Below are 18,700 nucleotides of genomic sequence, written 5' to 3' on the forward strand. Positions count from 1 at the left end.
CTAGTTTTTAATGCAACATACCTGAAGCACTCCAGTTTTAAAAGTATCCGTTAATGCTAGTGCCATGAACCAAGGTGCTGAGACGGGTACCAGCTGAAATGGGTGCGCACACAACTGTACTGCATCCATAAGTTGGTCTTGAAGTTTAAATGTATTCAGCTGACACTGTGATAGTTAAAAATGTGATGCATCAAACCTCAATTTTTCATAAAGCTCATATTTATCATCAGATACCTCAAACTTTTGGTACTTTTGCAGGACAACACACAAAACTTCAATGTGTGAAATGATGGCGACAGCTTCCACAGGAACTGGCCCGGTGTTTAGGATAAAAACTGAAAAGCTGTATCCCAACATCCACATTTATCATCTGTCTGTGCCGAAAATGAACATTTTCCAGCTCACACTTCAGACGTGTAGTATCATTTTCTATTAGCTGACCTATAGTATTTAACTAGAAGTGTTAAAAGAACTTTAGTCTGTCAGCGGGCTTCACTACATTGGACAGAAAAGAAAACTAACTTTATTCCATTGTTTTGCCAGTAAAAACAAGCATCAGAGTCAGACCAGCAGAACCAAATCTGCACAGGAACGAAGTTTACACAGAAGCAAACATGTGGTCATAATATCTTTTAATTGCAGGAATATGTACTAAACCATTATTTAGGATCAAAATCAATTATTCAGTATCATTTTTGTTTTTTTATCAGTGTAGTCAACTATTTCATTTTATTGACTCTTATTCATTAGTGAGCAGCACATGTCTGACTATGACTCTTCTGATTTTACATGTTCTTGTATTTCTGTTTTTAAAATCTTGCAGTTGTTGGTTTTTTTGTTTTTTTTTGATGTAGTGTTATGAATAAATGATGGAAGTCCTAACAAAGTATGCTATATTCTTTCTGTCCTATAGCATGTTGGTTAGCTGAATTACAGGATTGCCCAGGCTGAACTTTATTCAAGTGGCGTAAAGCTTCTATCTGCAGGCACGCGTTGACCGTGGTAGCACATCAGACCGTGTTTGCTCGGACGCGTCTCAGACTACAGTTTGATCATTCCTTGCAGTACAGTGATGGTCTGTCCAGCTATGTTGATTCTTCCATCATCTCTCACTTCAAGTTCCAGCTCCCCACCTCGACTGGAGCACTGGTAAGCTGCACAAACGCACACAGAAAGGATGAGCTGAGTGACAATAATGGATTATTTAAAGCAGGACACATCTGTTATCAGATAAATGAAAGATTAATAAAACATCTGACCTCTGGTAACATAATGAGATAACATTATAGATTTAATCAAAGAGAATATAACTGGGTGGGGATGGGTAGAATACATACCCAGCATTTTCTTCTTTCCTAGTTTTTCAGACCAGTAGCTACCGAGGACTGTGTGGGCAGATCCTGCCAGAAGAGAAAACGCACAGCAGAGATAGGTTAACATATTTTTACAGGCAAATGTCACAAGATGCACAAAACATTAAACATCTGTAAATGCATCCTCTTTAGTGTCTTTGGTCCAGCTGCTTGTATGTCAATGTTTTTGGTTTTCATGTCATTTGAGGGATAAGACTAGTTCTAGTAAAGGGCAGTCATCTTACCAGTGACAGGATCCTCAGGAATGCCAACCCATGGAGCAAAGTTTCTGGAGTAGAAGTCATATCCTGGCTGGCAGTCTGGTGATCCTGTTTTCACATGTAACAATGTTTAAAGGGGAGAAGCTTTTGATAGACAGCGTTAGGCAGATCTGAACATTTAATGTTTGTTGGCTGAAACATTGGCTGACTGAAAGAATTAACATGAACAAACAAGTGCAAAAATTGGTGATGGAGAAGGAGAAATCATCAGAAAATGTTTTTTCCCGAGTGATCACCATTTGTCCAGTGAAATATTTCTCCAGATCTTAACCCAAATGAACACCTAGATTATGAATGAGATTATAGACTGTGCTCCTTGCCACCATCATTAAAACGTCAAACAATGGAATTTTTTTCTTTGGCAGTGTGGTGTTCGTCCCTCCAGTAGAGTTAAAGAATCAATGCCACGGTGCATTGGAGCTTTCCTGGTGGAACAACACCTCACTTAAATACACTCAACAAAAATATAAATGCACAAAACAGTTTCTGTATTTCATCTAATAACTAATCAATAATGTATAAGCACAATTTGCGTATACACTCCGTATCATTTCAGGCATCAATAGCAACCAATTTTTCAGATCTTTATGCAACAGTCCGTGGGTTCTCATGAAGTGAACACATTATGGTCAGCGATCAGAGTTCACAGCACTCTGTATCGTCTGACCGTTGGCGTCACGCATCTGTGGCGCATAGACATCACCAATTTGTCAATAGTGGCCTGTGGGATGTTGTCCCAGGCATGTTATGGGACAGGTCATTTTAACTTAACCTTTTGGGTTTGTGTGTTTTTATATTTTTGAGTGTACTGCATTTTGGGTTCAGTTTATTCTTAAAAGAAAGCTTTTACTGTTGTGGTTTAATTTTGGTAACACTGTAAAGATAAAATGACTACATGTGGCCAAACCCAGTAAGTCTTGAAAGTGCACAACAAAACCCTCTTGGTCTAGCTTCAGGATCTAATATGAGGCTCTGATTACCTTTGATAGTGATGATGACTGCCCTGACTCCTCCACTTCTATCACTACGCTCAAGAGCCACAGGGTCAACTTTCAGCTGGGTAAGCACAGACCTAGAGATAAAACACATGAAGCACATACACATTTAAGGCTAGTTTCTTGAACATTTGTTTGGCCTTTAAACATATGAATAAGCCCACCATCTGGGCACTTGAGCTTCAGTGGAGCTGAAAAAGGATTAGTGAGAGTAACATAAGTATGACTGATGTTGCTGAGTACATATTTTTTATGAGATCCTCATGAATTGAGATTCCTTTGAATATGGTGACAAGCGAAGTTTTTGACTAACGTGTCACAGCTGTCAGCCAGGCGAATCAGCAGCTTCTTGAGGTTGGAGCACAAGTAAACGTCCTGAATTGGGTGATTTCCGACTGCCGCCTGTGTCACGCGTGCAAAGACATTTGAACACATGCTGAAGCGCACGAATGTAGTTAGACTTTAACAAAGTTCACAAAGATGGGGTCAAAAATATGCTGGCTGACCTTGATAATGTCTCTAAACTCGTTGGGATCCTGAAATAAAAGGAGTTCGGGAAAAAAAGCCATTTTTACATATATGGTTTGATTAAATTCTTAGTTCATGTAATTAAAACAGACAAAATGTAATTTACCTGTCGGGTGGGGGGATTGAGAGGAAAGTCCATGACGTACCCTTCCCCCTTCTTTGTGACGGCAAGATCTCCACTCTTGGTCTCAAACACCAGGGTGGGATTTACGTTATCTGAAGGTAAAACATCCGTGACATGGTCTCACACTGCTAATTCTTTGCCCTTTCTTGCAGTAAGCTGCATTGTGTATTACATGCAACTTAAAAAAAATTATGCCAACCTTATCTAATGTACCATTTAAAAACATTTATATGTAAATGCTGCAACTTACTCTTGTGTTGGAACAGCACTGCTGCAGAGGCCAGAGTGGCATGTCCACACAGATTCACTTCAGTGGTTGGTGTAAACCACCGAAGGCGGAACCTTGATCCTGTTAATCACAATAATATTTGAGACATTTTCCACATTTTTTTCTATGTTCTATATATGATTCACTGTGAAGCAGAACCTCACCCCAGAAAGGGAGTTCACATCCACAGTTTCTCATAAGAAACTTACTTAATTGTGAGCATTTTTTAATTTATAGAGTTTTCATACTTAAAAAGTGACTGTAATAAAAGCATTTACTAAAGTAACACTGCATGCTGTGATGTATTTTTGAGCATGCTTGTGGTGTTGGGCTCGCTCAGTGCAGTGAAAATGGGACATCGAGAAGCTGGTTATAGCTGGAAGTAATTAAATTGTGGGAAAAGGCTCCAGAAAAAAAATGTGTGATGTCAGCAGAAAGCTGCATCTGAATCTTCAATGTGACAAATCTCAGATGACCTCTGCAGCCAATTACAGGAAAAAATACTGAACCCTTATTGTCATAGTTTTGGTCCACTTTTTATTTATGTATGTTAAATCTTTTAAAAAAAGTTAATCTCATCACATGTGGACTGTTGCAATTCCCTCTAGTGAGGGCTCAGCCAGAAGTCTTCAGAGCGATAAGACCACGTGAACCATCTTTGCTGCACTACTCTACCTGTTTAATATAGGATTGATTTTGAACTTTGATTAATTTTAAAGCTTCAAAATGGCCTCCCTCCCACCTAGTAAGAGATGTAATAATGCTGTTCACAGCTGGAAAAAATTAAATTGTAAAAAAAAAAATGGCTCCAAAAAAAGGGTAGTAAATCTAAAGGGAAAACATTTTTGATGCCACTGTGTGAAACTTAGTTTTCAGTATTTTTCCAAAGTTGCATTTTTAAGTCATGTTAAACTTATTGTTTAACATATCTGCTTCCTCTTTGTCTCTGTGTAAATTATATCTGCATTCCTCTTGGACTGACTGCACACTGCATTTTTCACTGTGGCAGCCTGTTGCACAGTCCTTTGGACTTCATACAATGTAACATTGTTACCTGCCAGACTGCTGAGGACAGGTGTTTTTTTTCAGTTTGCGCACATAATCAATGAAATGCAGATATGTGTGCGTTTTAACTGCACAGTACATTTGTGACCATGTCACACGTGTCTGCCTCCCTGTGGTTCTTACATATACGTGCTGTCTGTTTTATGACTTTATTAAAATCACTGCATTGAATAATTTCCTCTCAAAGTGGCTTTTCTAAGCAGATTTTTATAGCATAAGCATAAACTGTATGTTGTCCAAAGTTTCAGGTGCTCTCTTTAATTTAAAATGAACAGCAGAGTGCTGGAAAATTTTTAATTAACATGTCACAAAATGTACACTGTAAACTTTTACTCTATATTTTTATCCCTAAATGTTTATTGTTCCTGACAACACTTACAAATAAGTATTAATGTCAAATCTTCCATTGGCCACTACAGGTATTTATGTCCTTAATAGTAACCAAGACCAGCTGAACTGGTTACAAAATCTTTACCCCAATACCAGCTACCTCCATAACATTATGTGTAATAGATGAATTGTCAAAACTTTGAGGTTAGTTCTTGTAGTGAAAGGCTAACTTGTTGAAGAAAGCTACATTTCTAAGATATCAATGTCAAGTTACAGGATAAAACCTAAACCCTTGATGCTTACAGTGAGTGGATATTGTGGCTTTTTTTTTTATGCTGTGGGGAACATTTTGCTATCGTAGTTTGGGTACACTTGCTCTTTTATAGTTAAACCTTGTTTTTTTGTTTTGTTTTTTTTTTTTATCTCAGGCAGTTTGGAAAAGTCAGCCATGCTTACAGCTCATCATATTTGGACTATTGTAATTCCTTCTACTCGGTGCTCAGCCAAAAAGTCCTCCTACCTCTTCTGGCTTGTTCAAAAATCAGCTGCTAGAGACAAGACAAGACCCCCCACTCCCACTACACTAGCTTCTATTCAATAAAGAATTCATTCATATCTCACCTTGTTAACAGAGCCTCTGCCTTCATTCCTGGTGTCAAACCCTCCTAACTCTTCCCACAATTCCTCGTTACAAAAGGAAATCTGGCATTTTCCTCACAGCTGTGCAAAACTTAATTTTGTTCATAGTGAGTAGTATTCAGGTTTTATCCCATGTTTTTATTTGTTGTTTGTTGCAATTTATGATTTCAGTATTTTATTGTGTTCTGTAACTTTGTAACTGATATATAAAAAAACCCAAAAAACTTTATTATTCTCATTTTTATAACTATAAATAAATACAGACTTATTCTGTGTGACCATTTATTCAAAAAACTCTATCCTGGTGTCAACTCCCACATCCATAGGGGCTAATTTAAGTATAAAAAAGCATGTGAACCATATACCATATCTTATACAGTTTTGAGTATAATTCAAGAATCTTGGGAATCGATACCAAGGCAAATTTCACCACCTGCATTAAAACAGATTTACCTGTAGTAAAATTATCAGCGTGATTAATTCTGGTGATGAAAGCCGTTTCTGAGAGGTTCATCTCTGCTGCTATCTTCTGATACAAGTCATCATTCAGCTCCTGTTTGAAACACACGATTTAATAAGCAAATATAAATATTTGTGCTCAGCATAAACACGCTGTAAACATGCACTGATGGTGTCCTGGGCTGCTTAGACCGTTTTTTGTTTTGTTTTTTAGGGAAATGGTTGCAAGCTTTTGGCAATGAAAGTCGAACTTTGCTCATTGAAAATGAATAAATACGCCAGAAGCTGCAGGCTGAGGTTTCTTACTCAGTGCTAGTGTAGCAGGCAAGTTTTCAGCTTCAAATTCTTTTCAGTTTTCAGTCGCAGTTTGGTAACATGAATGCTATGAGTTAAAATCCCTTTAAAACAAAACTTTTTTTCTTTCTGCAGAAATAATTTAAGGCAAACTTCTTCCATCTGCTGCTAGTCTGCACTTTCGCGAAGCATCGATGCAAGCCGCCATAGTGCCACAGAGCAAATATTAAGCTTTGACCTAAATATTCGTACTCACATGCATAAGTGGACAAACCGCCGCAGGGTTTCCCCTGAACGGTAAGTTGGTGAAGGCGTCCAGCGTGAATACCGGTATCTCCATTGTAGGCAGGCTAAACAAAATGAAAATGGCTTGAAACTCAATCCTGCTGTGCGGTTTTTGATGGAAAGGATCCACACGCACCACTGTGGATGGACTTTCGACCCCCGTCTGCTTTGTCCCCCCGCCTCCCTCTGTAACCTGTCCAATTTTCCACGTGTATTCAGTCACATTTAGACACAGCCAGTGTGTGATTGCTATGAGTATCCGCTGAAGCCTACGAACTTTATCTTCCTTAACACAAACACAATCGGTGGTTATCTGACAGTTAAAAAGTATTGTTTTTCAATGTGACGAATCTTCGTTTCATATTTTATAATAGCCAGAATACGCATGACTAATGTTGAGAGTAAAATCTTTTTGTCTGATTGTAGACGCAAACTATACCAACTACCCTGACCATATTTTAATCTTAGACGCATTATCTGGGGGGGTATTTGGTAAATTAATTAATTTTATTACGCGTCCGAGACAGCAACTCCTTTGGGAGTCATAAATTCAAACAACCCGTGAATAAGCTATTTATAGACCATGAACTCTAAAACATAGACATATATATATATATATATATATATAAGCCCTAAAATGAATTGACGTTTATATTGTCATATTGTTATATTATATTTATTTATATTATTATATTATCGTTATATTGATCATACTAGATTATAATATTTTTATTTTAGAGAGTTTGATTTTCTGTTACATGGCACTGAACAGGAGTGGCCCTCCAATCTCATTGTACATCCTGTATAATGACAATAAAGGCATTCTATTCTATTCTATTCTATTATAAATCGAAGTCTCACGAGAACATACCTGTGTTCACGATCCACACTCCAGTCCAGTATGTGGCGGTAATGCACCTCTAAGCTGGTTTGCCAACCGCCAGTAAAACCACAAGAAGAACAACAACATACCTGTGCAAGTTTGCTGGCAGAGTCACCTGAGGCTCGGGATACGAGTAGGAGGAGACCGGGGACAAGAGGCAAATGTGAGATCATTTTACCGTTTCACTCAATATATGCTGACGTTTGATATGTTTCTTTACGGGGTCATATTTTGAAATCCAATAACGGCGCAGGACCATTAGAACGAGAACTCGTTCGCCCTGTACGTTTGACCGCTGCCTGTGTCCTACAGTTAGCCTTAGCGGCTAGCCTGCTAAATGCTAATATTGCCGAGCTAACGTTTTCACGTCAGCTTGGCTGTAGAGAAACATATAACTAGTATTAATGTTAGACTGACGGATATTATTCTGTGGAGAACTTTAATAAAGATGCTGTTTTGCGTTTTAAGGATGTTCTGTGTAAGTTGAACTCCGGTTACGTTAGCTAGCACAGCTCTCGAATTTGTAGCACGTCGGTAACAGCTGGAAGGAGGAAGTATCAAATGTTAGCTTATTTAAGCTGTTTTAGCTGCTGCAGAGCCACAATACAGCGTTATATATATGTTCTTTGAAATGTCGTTATGTCGCACTCTACTAACAATTGTTGACTTTAAGTGTACAAAACTGGCGGGGTTTACCGCCAGTTTAAGCTAAATACCAAAAAAATAAAAAAAAAACGTCTAGTATGTCACTACGTCGAGACCCGTTAATGTTAAAACGGGTTAAAGCATGAGCCGAATGTAAACTGTGCCCATAGATGCAACAGTAAACTTTTAATCGCAGTGCTAACTTTTGCCAAACCTGTTGCTCTTGCAAATTTTAACATGGTTGATAAGAATAAGATGGAAACAAAAAATTAGCTCTGGCAACACATTGGGTGATCTTGCTCATGCTTAATAAGCCGAAGCCCTTTAAATCACTTATTCCTCAGCTGTTGGTTATCTCTATACATTTTAGGCCACCATACACGTTAATAATGAGGGATTATTAGTGCAGCCTAACTTTTATGCTAATGGCATTTAGTGTATATTATTATTTTAAAATTAATCTCGTGTAAAAATACACATGGAGTTTATGCAACTCAGGATCTTGGTCACAAGTGAAGAGAGAGCTGAGCATTAAAGCAAAGTTGTGAATCTATGTCTGTCACTTACGGTCATGAGTTCAGGGTAGTGATCAAAAGAGTAACATCACAAATACAAATGATTGAAATGAGCTTTCTCTGAAGGGTGGCTGGCCTCTCGCTTAGAGAAGGGTGATAAATTCAGTAGGGCTGGACAATATGGACCAAAAGTAATATCTCAATATTTTTTAGCTGAATGGTGATATACCAGCAGGTCTGTAAAACCGTTAAATCTAGTAACAAAGTTGCCAATTTGGCAAGGCTGCCATGCTGTCGCTTCCTGCATGATTTACGGGTGAAGCGGTGAGGGAGAGAAGTTGTGCAGAGACAAATTGGGAGAAGACAAAGGATTTGCAAGTATGATTGTGATGTGACATAGACTATATTGATATAAACGATATTGTCTCATCTTATATCGCTTATGAAAATATATTGATATTTCTTACAAACTCGATATATCGCCTAGCCCTAAAAGTCAGTTATTTGGAAGGGACTCAGAGTAGATCCAATACTCCTCCACATTGAAAGATGCCAATTGAGGTGGTTCAGGCATCTGATTAAGATGCCTTCTGGGCAAGGTGTTCTGGGCATTTCCTACCAGGAGAATGCTGTACTGGAGAGATTATGCTTCAGCTAGCCTGGGAATACCTCGTTCCCCCGGGAGAGGCCGGTGAGAGGGAGGTTTCAGCTTCTCTGCTGCCCTCACAACCTGACCCCGGACAAACGGGAGAAGATGGGTGGATGGTTGAGGAATGCTGAGTACTATTTCATTAAAAACTTTCTGCTCCGTTATCGGCATTAACAGTGAATGGACAAACTAAATAGAAATGCAGGCCAAAATGCAAGAAGAGAGATCAGCCGCATAATTCATAATAATAAAAAATAAGTAAGTACTGCATTTAAGTTAGTTTGTCCAATGTCCAGTACCCCTACAGCAAATGACCAGAATGGCTTTGGTCCTTAATATAGATTCGGCACTGGACTCCACACAGTGACACATGCTTGTAGGTCAGGCAATACTAGAAGCATAATTTTAGATATGCACCAAATGCAATTTTCTTGTCCAGTTCCGATTTCAGATTTTCTCAAAGTGTGACATGCTGATATCAATTTTCTTTCCAAGAACGATAACTGACAACATATACAAACAAATATCAACTCTTTTTAAAGCTACTTTTGGCTGTTTTGTCACAAGGGATTGCTGCTGTAAGCAGGGACACATGGTTTGGATTTCGGTAGTTTTACACCGGGTGCCTTTCTTGACGTATCAGGCTGGAATTGAACCAGAGACCTTTCATTTACTAAGCAAATGTGCTAACTCTAACACTTAAATGTAAAATATTATTTTCACAGTAAAGAGATTATTAAACTCTAATACTACCCAAGCTGCCATAAGTTACAGGATCTTCTTGAACTTAAATGACTGAAAATAAAGTGCTCTGCTACTGGAAAGAGGTACAGAAAGTTAACTAAAAATAAGTTGCTGTATACCCACCTTTACCTGACATATTTTCCCTTACCAGACAAAAGCAACAGATGGTAAATATAGCAAAACAAATGTCAAGTACTTGCATTGTTTTCTAGTATGTTTATAACATTATCGGATAACAGGACATCGACCCTTTTTAATCGCCATATGGGAGGCTGCCCGGGTGGTCAGTGGTCCGGGCTGAGAACACTGGAAATTGGCTAATTCTAGTACCTGGCTGGTCAATCGATAAACTTCTACTAATGTTGTTTCATTAGTAAGTATTACTGACATCCATTGCTTTGTGCTGTGTTTTGCTCTCTGTGGCAGTGAAGATGTCTTTGAATGAGGAGGGGTACGTGGTTCGGATCAGAGGACTTCCCTGGTCCTGCACACAGGAAGAGGTGGCCAGTTTCTTCTCTGGTGAGGGAATACAGACATCTTTACATCCTTGGACAAAACATCAACTATTAGTGTTGAAATTATTATCAGTCTAGTTAGATCAATTAGCATTAGGTTCAGGTTTGTAGGCTCAAGTTTATGAATTGCATAAACATCCAAGCTTGCAAGCTGATACTCCATTGGTGTATTTTTAAGGTTTTTCTTTTTTTGCCATTGTTCCATTCCATGACCAGCAGTGGTTTGAGGGACACCAGCAGCACTCCCTGTTATTTCTTTTAACATTTCTAGCAGAAAGCATTGTTTTAAAAGCTTAATCCAATCTCTTTTAAATATAGATTGCGACATTGTGGGGAAAGTAAATGGGGTATGTTTCACATACTCAAAAGAAGGCCGTCCGAGTGGAGAGGCATTTATTGAACTGAAAACAGCCGAGGATTTCAAGAATGCACTCTCCAAGGACCGGAAATACATGGGGCACCGATATATAGAAGGTAAGTAGTGAAAATGGTTAAAACTGAGCAACAGATTTGAGTGTTGGAGTCATGATTCCCCATTAATGCTGATCCTTCTATTTTTTTTTTTTTTTTGTGTCAATAATGTTTCATAAACCAACAGTTATTCAGTTGTATTGGCCTTTAAGACAACTGTAATGAAAATGTTTATTTTAAGTTGTAATGACAGACGTGTGATGTTTGAGTTTTTCTGTTTCTGTGTCTGAATCAGTGTTCAAGTCAAACCGTAGTGAGATGGACTGGGTGCTGAAACGTAGCGGTCCTGCTGACTATGACAGCTGCAGTGGCTGCATGCTGAGACTTAGAGGCCTGCCCTTTGGCTGCAGTAAGGAGGAGATTGTTCAGTTTTTCTCAGGTACATGAACACTGAGACTTTTGTCTAAATACTGTATTAAATTGTAGTGATGTTACATGTTAAAGTCGATATTTTAGTCCCAAAGATAAATAAAAAAAAAAAAAATTTTCTGTGCTTCACTTTTCCACTGAGACCAAAGTAGCAGCCAAATGAGACAAAACTACAAAAAGAAACTGAAGACCACAAAAGAAAGTCCTATATCAACTCATTATAATATAGAGCTTTTCTTTTTATAGCACTTTTAAATATTCTATGGCAAGTCTTGTATAAAAGTAGAACAGCTGTCAACTTCACATGATCTTCACTCTAAACAGTACTATATTAGGAAATGTGATTTGGATCATTAAAAAATAAAAACCCTCCAAATACTGCCAACAGCACTTTTGCTAAGAAACTCCATGGCAACACATGAGCACACACTAACCTTCAAAGTAGACTGACAGATGATTAAACTTAACATGATTAACTGTGACTAAGCTATTAAAGATGTCTGCGTGTTCTAATGTACATTTGTTCCTGTAGTTTAGTCATGCTGTGCTTACTAATTTGTCCTTGTCCAAACTGTTAGTAGTCGAGCAATCATGTTAGTGTTCTGTTAATCCATTATTTAGCATATTTATATGACTTAAGATGCCATAGCTCCTTAAGGATTTAAGGATCGAATGAGCTGGGCTGTTTTGGCTGAGGGAAAACAATCCCTTGAAACTGATCTGGGGTCAGTATTAATAAAACTGGCAACCTACATCTAGGAAAACAAACACTGATGAATTGATATAGATTGAGAAACTAATAATATATATTTTTAAAAAACTGAGCTATACTCTGTAGTGTATCAGAAAAAAGTGAATATACTGTGGCTTATATACTGACTCCAGGGCAGTTTGTTTTTGTTTTTGTTCCACTGCTGAGCAGCGAGTGTAAAGTCAGTCCCCTGAGATGCTCCTATTTTAATTAGTCTGAGATAATACAGCTGTTGTTTATTTGCTTTAATGACACATTAATCCTTTAAGCTCCACTGATGCAGTGGGTGTTGTACTATCAATTCTATCAGTCTACCTACCGACCTATGTATTTGTGTGCTTGGGTTGAAGGGTTGAGAATCGTGCCAAATGGGATAACTCTGCCAGTGGACTACCAGGGGAGGAGCACAGGGGAAGCCTTCGTGCAGTTTGCCTCAAAGGAGATAGCAGAAAAGGCTCTGGGGAAACACAAGGAAAGAATAGGGCACAGGTGGGACAGATGGGAAAGGGACGGGCTGGACTGGGTTGGGCTTCTGTTGTAGAATTTAATGGGTGGTGATATTAGAATAATTGTGGAACTGTTGGGATGGGTTCTGATTAGCATGGGTGGATGTGATAGAATGATTTTGGTAAAACAGTGATAAAATGGTAATTAATAATGGGTGGATCATGTTATATTTATTATAATGCTAATAAGGTTAATGGGTTTATATATTGTAATTAAATGTTAAATATTGGGATGGTTTATCTGTTATTCAAATAAAGGTTGGTGTGTTATTTGTCATAGATAATTTTCTGGTGGTCATTTAAGATGTGGGAGTTGCATTTAATTATCTTACAGCAACATTTTTGGTTTATTAAATGAGTCATTGGTCCTTATTTTGTATCCTTCCATGATTCTTACGTATAATTTATTATGGGTTGGGGGGTTAAGTGTAGAATTAAGGCAAACCGCCAGGACAGACTTAACCATTAAAGCAGAAAAACAATAAAAGCAGTACCTAAAAGCCCTGTAATGATTTCCTTTGCTGTAAGTAACAGTGGTGAGGTTGGTGTAGAAATCCTTTACTTCAGCCTTAAGCCCAGCTAATAATGAAATTGTTTTTTTTGTTTTTTTTTTGTCAATCATTCAGACCACTATTAAGAATATTTCTCCTTTTGTGTCTTTTCTCTGTAAATCATATCTATGTTTGTAAACTAAGTTTAGCCATTTCAACACCTTAACCCTCTCCTTTGCCTCTCTTTTATCCCACGGATCTCTATGTACCTCATATTCCAGGTACATAGAGATTTTTAAGAGCAGTCGTAATGAGATCAGAGCCTACTATGAGGTTCCCCGACGGGGAATGGGAGCCCAGAGACCAGGGCCCTATGATAGACCAATGATGGGGGGCCCCAGGGGAGGATTTTTTAGTCCTTCCCCTGGCCGTGGTGCAACAATGATGGAAAGCATGAGGAGTGGAGGTGGTTATGGAGGAGGTAAGGTTTTTTTTTGTTTTTTGTTTTTCTCCAATCTGTGCATACAGCCCAAAAACAAATCAGTCAACAGCATACAGGAATAAACAGTTTCACTTTCAAACAGATAACATGGTTAAGCTAATTTAGGGTTCCGTTATATAAATAATAAAATATGTTGTGGGTGTGTTTAATTTTTGTTTGTTTGTTTTTTTTGTCTGAGCCTATAGAAAAATGAAAGTATATATTCAGTTCTGTCATTCTGTTGCTGGTGTAAAAGATGAGCCCTGATCCAGCTATGGTGTGGCTGTGAGTGGTAAACTGCAGTTTGTCTTTGCTGTGTTACTGTGTCCAGGTTACAGTGGCTTTGACACCTACAATGGCTTCAGCAACTACTGTTTTGGCAATGGCATGTTTGATGAGCGAGTGAGAGGAGAGAGGGGAGGAAGAGGTAAAGTTCAGATTTTATCTACATTTCAGAGTCTTTGTATTTGCAGTTCAGTGCCCCTGCTTGAAAGGCTGGAATATTTTACAGTATTTGGTGTTCACAGTGGTTAATTGTATTATTCCCCAAAATATACTTTCTGGCTGCACAATTTTAACATTCATGGTTTTAATCTAAACAGGGAAGATTATTTTTTTTCTTTTATGTAAATCAGTAGCTCTTGTCAGTCTAAGACATCTCACTGTTAAGTGAAAATTTCACACCTTTATTTAGATAAGTGATGGTGCAGTACATAATAGACAATCTTTCACAGGTTGATATAAGTTCTAAAATTTGCATGTTTGTCCCTCTGGAGCCATTAATTTGAAAAATCCCATTAGCCATTTAGATTTTCAATTTTTTTTTTATTTATTTATTTTTTTTAAATTTGGCTGTTTCATTACTACTTTCAGAGGTTTAACTTTGATTTTTATGCTTTTGACTGTAATAAAGTCAAATTTATCTTTTTAGAGCTTGTTTGTTTCAAGTAAACTAAATAATTGCAGTTGCACATGTTAAATGTTGCTACAGTGGTCCAGTTAGAATTTCAGCTGCTCAGTGCTGGCCAGGGATTACCCTTTTATTGCTCTGCTATGATACATACCTTGGTTCAGCTGTCCTTGGCACACCCTGCCATCTTTTTTTTTTTTTTGAAAAAAACATTGCCCTTTCCAAAAAAAAAAAGTTTTTATAAAACAGCCTAACACAGAGAGATGGAAACATTTACCGTCACACCCATAGTCAGGTTGGAATCACCAATTAACCTGAAAAGCAGGTCTTTGGACAGGTTCAAACCTGGAGCCTCCATGGTAAGATGCAATCAATGCACCACTGTGCTGCCAAGCTGCTAGTCATATTGCCTAACTTGTGGAACTAACCTAACTACACACTCAGGTTTGTAAAGTTAGTAGTCTCTATAGGGATGGGAATCGGGAATTAATTGGGGAATCGGGAAGTAATTAAATTCCTTGGAATCATTAGTCTGCTTGTTTTAACGATTCCGCTTATCGATTCCATTGACGTGAGGATGCATTTACATGATTACATCACACACGCGCCTTATTTGCTTCGGAGTATATCCAACAGCGTGAAGACAGAAGCGTCAAGATAAAAAGCATTACAAAATTATGTTCACAGTGTTTCAGCAACATAAGTTGTCTCTTTTCCCACTCAGGGGTTGGAAGCCATGGTTACAGTGGTCAGAGTGAAAGTGGCTCGGGCTTCCACAGTGGCCATTTCGTCCATATGAGGGGTCTGCCTTTCCGTGCGACAGAGGGAGACATCGCTAAAGTAAGAACGCACTATGTGAATTTGATTGTTTTAAAAAATCCACGCCCCAAGACTTTAATTTTAGTTTCCTTAAAAAGAAGAGTGTTTGAAGGGATTTTAAGTCTTCAGTGGTTTATTTTGTCTGTAGTAATGTTGATTATAAAATGCTTTGGTGTATCTGATTGTAACTTTTCAGGAAACCCTAAATGCCTATTAACTAGGGCTGCATAAAACGATTATTTTAGTAATCGAGTATTCTATTGATTATTCCAGCGATTAATCGAGTAATCGGATAAGAAATACTTTTTTTTATTAACAGTTTATCTGCATATTTTAACTTCCGTACTGCAGTTTTTCGCCTGTGAACAAACAGCGGTGAATGGAGCAGCTACAAAGTTCTCTTTTCTTCACCTTAACACTTGCTGATCAGGTGCTTGATGAAGGACCTCCAGCTGTTTCACAGATTTAATGGTGGTTACTAAAAGAAAAAGCTGCTGTTTTGGACGCTGGAAAAATGTTTCCTTTTTCACTACTTGAGCTCACCGTCACAGCTTCGCCTCTTTGCGCTTGCGCAGTTAAAACCGCTGCCTGCTATGAGTGTTTTGAAAAACTAGAAGCTGCGGGAGCCATGGCGCATGTGTGAGTAATGGTGTAATGCTTTGTATTCACAAGCATTCTCGAAAATACGTTTCTACTGCAGGTCTATATTTAGTCACTAATAAGGGATTAAAGTATAAAAAATATTTTGAAGGAGCCCCTCGGTCCTGGGGGGCGGGCCTTCCGGTACCGAACCATCGCTAGTGCTAATGGCCCGCGCTCGCTAGCAAACCAGTTCTGGTAGCTACAGCTGAAGTAAAGACAAAAATAGCAGCTGAAATTCTCAGCGAGCACAACACACACAGACACACAGAGAGCAGTGGAGGCGTGGAAATGCATGTCAGCGACAGTTGCCACCCATCTCGTAAAGTACGGAACACGGCATGTTACGGAGCCGTATTCCACGGAGTCCCGTAACATACGGGGTTCTGTATTTTACGAGACAGGTGGCAACTCTAGTGATGATCCACTCTGTGTTAAATGAAATCCATCGCAGCGACGGAGAGCTTTTTAGAATGTGTGCTTGTGTATACGTGAGTGATTCACACTCCAGTCCAGTAGGTGGCGGTAATGCAGTTCTATGTTGGTTTGCCAGCCCCCAATAAACCCACAAAAAAACGTCAGCACTAATGCTGCTAATGCTAGTGAGGAGCGCCGCTTACACCGAGACAGCTGAGCGCTGCAGAGTTTAAACGAAGCATCGACACAGTAAATTTGTGTCGATAAATTTTTAGAATCGATTTAATCGAGTTAATCGATGAATCGTTGCAACCCTACTATTAACTGAAATTAGGATCATTAGTCAGTTTTGTCTGTAGGAAATTGATGAATCCTTTGAGGATTTTTTTTTTTAATTTTTTTAAACTGGATAAAGTACATCAACTGATTGTATTGATTCTAACAGAAACTTAAATTAACTTTCATATATTTCATATAATTAACTCTCATAGTTCATAATGGTGACAGAAAACCACATTAACCAATTATTTAAGTATGTTACATGTGTGAGTTTACACCATACTTTTTCACCTTAGAAGTTATAATTTGGAAATGCATTAAGGTGCCCTCTATAGCTGTCATTCACTTAGATCTGAGATGTCTTAATTCTATTTAAGACTTAAAACATCAAGAATTGCAATCATTTTTATTTATTTTACAGTTTTTCTCTCCTTTGAACCCGCTGAGGATCCACATCGATATGGCTCCTAACGGCAAGTCGACCGGAGAGGCGGACGTGGAGTTTCGCTCCCATGAAGACGCTGTGGCCGCCATGTCCAAAGACAAAAACCACATGCGTATGTTCCCTTCTTTTTAATTTTAATCTCCAACCAGTGCTTCCACTACTTAGACTCAGAAATACTTGTTGACTTTAAGCAGAGATGCAGAAGAAGAGCAAAGATTTTAAAAATAAACATGTACTTTCAGGGTCTGACTGTCAGTGAGGCCAGCTATTGAGCTAAGACCAAATGTCTCCTTTTTACATGTCTTGTGCAGATATTTCAGGTTTATCACCTTCATTAATCTTAGTTTTAGGTAAATGGTTACATTTATATTAAACAGCAATAGAGTTCTTGGGTATGAATGATTGGGTTGATGTTTTTTTTTCTTTCCACAGAGCATCGCTACATCGAGCTGTTTCTCAACTCAACAGCCAGTGGCGCTGCTGAAATGAGTGGGTTTCAAGAGTTTTGTTCAGGCAGCGTTACATTTTATAAAAAGCCTGGTTTTATTGCTCATTACACTTGCAGTATACATTTATGGACTTTAATGTTATCGTTTGTAACACCAACTTTATTTTTTAATTTTTTTGGAAAATCTTTTAGGCCGTGGCAGCAGTGGTTACTATGGTAACTCAGGAGGAGGCGGCTCGCGGAGCAGTGGGCTGCGAGGTGCATACTGATGATGTCATCCCACAGTCCCAATCCATCCTGGCGTTCCTGTCACGTCTCTTCAGGCCACATTTAATTAATGAGCGTTTCTAAGCGGGAAAGTTGACGCGAAGTTCCTCATTTTCTTTTTTTTAGGGCAGATTGAAAAAAGTAAGACCCTAACAAGCCTTAACAAGTGACCCTAACAAGCACGATTTCACAACACAGCTCGTCTGAGTTTAAATGCCAGAACTGACGTAGGTGCTGAACATGGTCGGTCATGTTGAAGATCCCGTGTTTTTTGAAACTGAAGATTGCAGTTTCTAAATTCATACAAATACAGAACAACAGTTGCAAAGATGCATTCTGTTTTTCAAATTTTTTTTTTTTGGAATGGCATTGAGAGCATTATATCTGAATGTCAGTTTTCAGGTGCACTTTCATTTTGTTTCAGTGCAGCAAGAAGAACTTAACCTCACAGCGCAACAGCTGTGGCATTCAATACGTAACGGGAAAAAGAATTACCTGGCAACATCGCTTTGATTTGATTGACTCATTGCAAGTCTGCATATGTTGAAGTCTTAAATATCTTGATTTAAAAATGTGATCAGAATACAATTGTGATACACTGATTCAAACTGGATTTCAGATCAGCTTTCCTGGTTCAGAATGTTTTCTAAATGTGAGCCCGTGTGTTTTTTTTTATGAATGTTTTCACAGTTCATTACAGAATTTAAAAAAAAATAAGTTGAAATATTATTCCACTCTTAAAGAGTGGAAGTAAAATAAAGTCTCTATATTTGAGCTGTAAGATAGCTTGTGCAGCTGTTGTACATTTTGCCTAATAAATTTTATATTTAATTGTC

The 18,700-nt window shown here is 38.3% G+C and overlaps 2 protein-coding genes across 5 annotated transcripts; one reads left to right on the forward strand and one right to left on the reverse strand.

The window, feature by feature from the left end:
* Positions 1-817: 817 nt before the first annotated feature.
* LOC115774141 (phenazine biosynthesis-like domain-containing protein 1) lies at positions 818-6,793 on the reverse strand. Its single transcript, XM_030721255.1, has 10 exons — positions 6,592-6,793; positions 6,036-6,135; positions 3,531-3,629; positions 3,263-3,372; positions 3,135-3,164; positions 2,942-3,030; positions 2,614-2,705; positions 1,598-1,681; positions 1,338-1,400; positions 818-1,154 (listed from the first exon to the last, which is right to left on the reverse strand). Exons 1-10 carry the CDS (start codon positions 6,673-6,675, stop codon positions 1,042-1,044), a joined length of 864 nt encoding a protein of 287 aa, XP_030577115.1. The 5' UTR covers positions 6,676-6,793; the 3' UTR covers positions 818-1,041.
* A 721-nt stretch (positions 6,794-7,514) lies between these two features.
* On the forward strand, positions 7,515-18,569 carry hnrnph3 (heterogeneous nuclear ribonucleoprotein H3 (2H9)). 4 transcript variants are annotated; one of them, XR_004019167.1, is made up of 11 exons: positions 7,515-7,666; positions 10,483-10,575; positions 10,890-11,045; positions 11,278-11,421; positions 12,513-12,651; positions 13,441-13,640; positions 13,972-14,067; positions 15,275-15,390; positions 17,126-17,261; positions 17,392-17,469; positions 17,582-17,638. XR_004019167.1 is itself a non-coding variant. In XM_030721220.1 (11 exons), the coding sequence occupies exons 2-11, from the start codon at positions 10,488-10,490 to the stop codon at positions 17,864-17,866; spliced, it is 1,209 nt and encodes a 402-aa protein (XP_030577080.1). In that variant the 5' UTR covers positions 7,515-7,666; positions 10,483-10,487; the 3' UTR covers positions 17,867-18,569. The 4 variants fall into 4 exon arrangements, 3 of the variants coding, with proteins under 3 accessions (XP_030577080.1, XP_030577091.1, XP_030577099.1); XM_030721220.1 differs by lacking the exon at positions 17,392-17,469 and adding an exon at positions 17,790-18,569; XM_030721231.1 differs by lacking the exon at positions 17,392-17,469 and adding an exon at positions 17,790-18,569 and having other exon boundaries at positions 10,488-10,575.
* The last annotated feature ends 131 nt before the right edge of the window (positions 18,570-18,700 follow it).

Source organism: Archocentrus centrarchus, chromosome 3, assembly GCF_007364275.1.
Source record: "Archocentrus centrarchus isolate MPI-CPG fArcCen1 chromosome 3, fArcCen1, whole genome shotgun sequence".
Taxonomy (NCBI): domain Eukaryota; kingdom Metazoa; phylum Chordata; class Actinopteri; order Cichliformes; family Cichlidae; genus Archocentrus; species Archocentrus centrarchus.